General features: G+C 41.8%; 1 protein-coding gene across 1 annotated transcript; it reads left to right on the forward strand.

Annotated features, from left to right (window-relative positions):
• Positions 1-737: 737 nt before the first annotated feature.
• On the forward strand, positions 738-3,563 carry LOC126419627 (prismalin-14-like). Its single transcript, XM_050086815.1, has 2 exons — positions 738-915; positions 3,379-3,563. The coding sequence occupies exons 1-2, from the start codon at positions 738-740 to the stop codon at positions 3,561-3,563; spliced, it is 363 nt and encodes a 120-aa protein (XP_049942772.1).
• Positions 3,564-4,244: the final 681 nt, after the last annotated feature.

Below are 4,244 nucleotides of genomic sequence, written 5' to 3' on the forward strand. Positions count from 1 at the left end.
GATTCGGTGACCGATGGATTGGTAGAGGCGGACCAATTCCATGGCCTCCACGCTCTCCTGACCTCAACCCCCTTGACTTTCATTTATGGGGGCATTTGAAAGCTCTTGTCTACGCAACCCCGGTACCAAATGTAGAGACTCTTCGTGCTCGTATTGTGGACGGCTGAGATACAAAACGCTATTCTCCAGGGCTGCATCAGCGCATCAGGGATTACATGCGACGGAGGGTGGATGCATGTATCCTCGCTAACGGAGGACATTTTGAACATTTCCTGTAACAAAGTGTTTGAAGTCACGCTGGTACGTTCTGTTGCTGTGTGTTTCCATTCCGTGATTAATGTGATTTGAAGAGAAGTAATAAACTGAGAACTAACATGGAAAGTAAGCGTTTCCGGTCACATGTCCACATAACATATTTTCTTTCTTTGTGTGTGGGGAATGTTTCCTGAAAGTTTGGCAGTAACTTTTTGTAACACCCTGTATAGCATCTTAGCATTTTCAAATACCGTTTGCAATGCGCTCTGCCACCAAATCTCTCTCTCTCTCTCTCTCTCTCTCTCTCTCTCTCTCTCTCTATCTCTCTTTTATTTTGTCAGATAAAAACTTTTAGCAGTATTTTCCGCAGTCATTCACTATGTATATTCAGAGTGAATTACCACGTACCAGTTGGTCTGGAACGTGGTTTTGTTTAGCCGCGTAAGTTAGCTTATTTAGTACAGCGGCAAGGCGTTCCCAAGATGTTGAAAGCGGCCCTGGTGTTGCAGGTGTGTGTACTGGCCGTGGCTTGCCTGGGGCTGCTGGCGTGCTGCCAGGCGGACTACCCCGTCCACAAGCTGGTGGCTCCCTACTACGGCGTGTACGACCCTTACTGGCACGTCAACAAGCACTGCAAGACGCACAAGGTCAAAGTCATTGGTGAGTACCTTTTCATCACGACGTTAATCACGTAACTGCCAACGTCACAAATGTTTTAAAAAATAGCTTTTTTCTTTGAGATTACGTTATATTTTATGGGTCAGTTAAGTGCAATACTGTAGGCAAAATTAATAGTCCACTGTTCTTTCAAATAATGTAATTTATTCTCCAACGGAGGTTAGAAGTATCGTTTCATCTTCAACGTTTCAGCTAGTTTTCGGAGGACATGCGTCGTGTCATCAACGCGACAGAAACGTGTACCTGTTGTTGTTTTGGTCTTCAGTCCTGAGACTGGTTTGATGCAGCTCTCCATGCTACTCTATCCTGTGCAAGATTCTTCATCTCCCAGTACCTACTGCAGCCTACATCCTTCTGCATCTGCTTAGTGTATTCATCTCTTGGTCTCCCTCTACGATTTTTAGGCTGCCCTCCAAAACTAAATTGGTCATCCCTTGATGCCTCAGAACATGTCCTACCAACCGATCCCTTCTTCAAGTTGTGTCACAAACTCCTCTTCTCCCCAATTCAATACCTCCTCATTAATTATGTGATCTACCCATCTAATCTTCAGCATCCTTCTGTAGCACCACATTTCGAAAGCTTCTATTCTCTTCCTGTCCAAACTATTTATCGTCCATGTTTCACTTCCATCCACGGCTACACTCCATACAAATACTTTAAGAAATGACTTCCTGACACTTAAATCAATACTCGATATTAACAAATTTCTCTTCTTCAGAAACGCTTTCCTTGCCATTGCCAGTCTACATTTTAGATCCTCTCTACTTCGACCATCATCAGTTATTTTGCTCCCCAAATAGCAAAACTCCTTTACTACTTTCATTTCCTAATCTAATTCTCTCAGTATCACCCGACTTAATTCGATTACATTCCATTATCCTCGTTCTGCTTTTGTTGATGTTCGTCTTATACCCTCCTTTCAAGACACTGTCCATTCCGTTCAACTGCTCGTCCAAGTCCTTTGCTGTCTCTGACAGAATTACAATGTCATCGGCGAACCTCAAAGATTTTATTTCTTCTCCATGGATTTTAATACCTACACCGAACTTTTCTTGTACCTGCGGCAGATTAGTGTGCGTTTGTAACAGAAATTCGCAAAGTTTTGGTAGAGCCTAGGTATACATAATAAGGGAAGAATGCATGCACAATTCGTGAAAAATTGGTTATGCACATGTGAAACACAGTTTTCACACTTGAGGTTATAAATGTGACAGAACATAGCAAAATGAACGGTTTTTAGTAGTTCAGAAGCATTAACCACTGTGATAGAACATATTCTGGGACAACAAGCAAACAATATGGTGATGGAAGAAACTGTGGAGTGTAAAAATTGCAGAGGGAAGACAAACATTGAATACAGGAAGCAGGATGTAGCTGACACTAGTTATGCAGAGATGAAGAATCTTGCACAGGACAGACTCGCATGAAGGGCGTCATCAAACCAGTCTTCCCAATACAGACTACAACAATAACGTTTGTGAATACACAGTTTTCAAAGACGACAGCACAAACTTGAGAGAATATCGAAGAGTGAATGGTTGTTTTAGTTGTTCAAATAAAATGAACAATTTAATACTAGACAACTAAAACATAATATTCGCACGAATTTTATTTAAATGTTCTATCGAGAAAATAACAGTGACGTCCATTTTTTGATAAACTGAAATTACTGAATGTAGACATATTATTGATCAAAAGTCTGCCCCGATAGCTGAGTAGACAGTGTGACCAATTGCCGTCCTACGGGCCCGGGTTCGATTCCCGGCTGGGTCGGAGATTTTCTCCACTCAGGGACTGGGTGTTGTGTTGTCTTCCTCATCATTTCATCCCCATCCGGCGCGCAGGTCGCTCAATGTGGCGTCGAATGTAATAAGACCTGCACCAAGACGGGCGGACCTGCCCCGCAAGGAGTCTCCCAGCCAATGAGGCCAAACGCTCATTTACATTGATCAAAAGCTGCTTTTTCATAGAGAATCACGTTCTACGAAGCCGTGTGGAAAAAAAATAATGCGGAAGTACTGAATGGAACTGAGGTGAAAAGAAGTTTATGGCACAACTTGACTAAAATAAGTGATCGGTAGATAGAAAGTATCCTGAAACAAGAAGGGAAGCGTGGAGGGTAAAAATGGTAGAGGGAAGGTGATAATAGACGTTTTGTATGACAGATGAATAATTTTAAAGATGAACATACGTTGTTAAAGAACCAGGGGATACGTAAGAGGCAGTGACTGCTAGGAAAGAGCAAAATTTTGAATAATATTATTAAGCAAATGGAGCAATCGTATTATCCCTTTTCGGTGACTCACATTTATTCATATGTACGAGATCACGAAAATTGAGAGATCCCATATTTCTCTAACAGGAAGACTTCTGAAAATTCGTGTACTATTCCTGGAAAAATATGATTTCGGCTATAAATTGTGTTATCTCTCCTGTTTACAGACGATATCTACGAGCCCCACTACCATGGTTACGGGCCCTATCTGCACGGTTACCATGGATTCGGCTACCCTGGTTACGGTTACCACGGCTATGGCAGTCATTACTACGGCTACCCTGCGCATGGGTACCACGGTTATGGCAAGCATTACTACGGCTTCCCCGCTCTGAAAGCTGGTCTCTGGTAATGAAGATCGACACAGCTGCTCACTGCTGACTCACCACAATCTTCAGGACATGTTTCCCGGTCCAACGTGTGCGTGACACCTTCCTGGCCACCAGGAGATACCTGCGGCTCATCTTTTCATCGCATTAGTCACACCTACAATAAAAGACAAAAATACCATCAATTTTATTTATGTGCCTGAAACGTAAAATACAACAAAACAATATTACTTTCTGCCTAATTAGTTTTGTTATTATGGTTTTTGCCTTACTCCCTAATATACGCATGTGAGTTAGTCATACAACATGCTGGCCACGTTGTACAGCTACAACTTAAAATAAAAAATTACCAGCTCTCCGAGGCAATTCATAGACGACAAACCCGTATCTTGCAAAGTCACGTCGTAAAAAAAAAAAAAAAAAAATAAAATAAAATAAAAATAATATTACGAAATACTAGAAAATTCTAATATGATCAGTGTTTGGACCAAAGATTCACAAAATTTGGTTTGATCATAAGCAAACATTATGCATCCGGAGTAAACAGATTGAAAGATCCGGTATTCATTGACCAGAAGATGAGGGACTCTAAGTGGAATCAGTCACAAGCGTCAAGTACCAACGCGGAGCGATTGAAAGCGAAACAGTCACATGCATCTAAGGGTGAGGAAGGCACATGACAGATTGAGTTTTGTTCATGATTG

This window comes from Schistocerca serialis, chromosome 9 (assembly GCF_023864345.2).
Source record: "Schistocerca serialis cubense isolate TAMUIC-IGC-003099 chromosome 9, iqSchSeri2.2, whole genome shotgun sequence".
In the NCBI taxonomy this organism is placed as follows: Eukaryota; Metazoa; Arthropoda; class Insecta; order Orthoptera; family Acrididae; genus Schistocerca; species Schistocerca serialis.

Excerpts from the sequence above, each read along its gene's own strand:
- LOC126419627 (XM_050086815.1), top strand. The coding sequence starts at position 738 with ATGTTGAAAGCGGCCCTGGTGTTGCAGGTGTGTGTACTGGCCGTGGCT. Across the intron at positions 916-3,378 it reads GCACAAGGTCAAAGTCATTG|ACGATATCTACGAGCCCCAC; the intron begins GTGAGTACCTTT and ends TCCTGTTTACAG.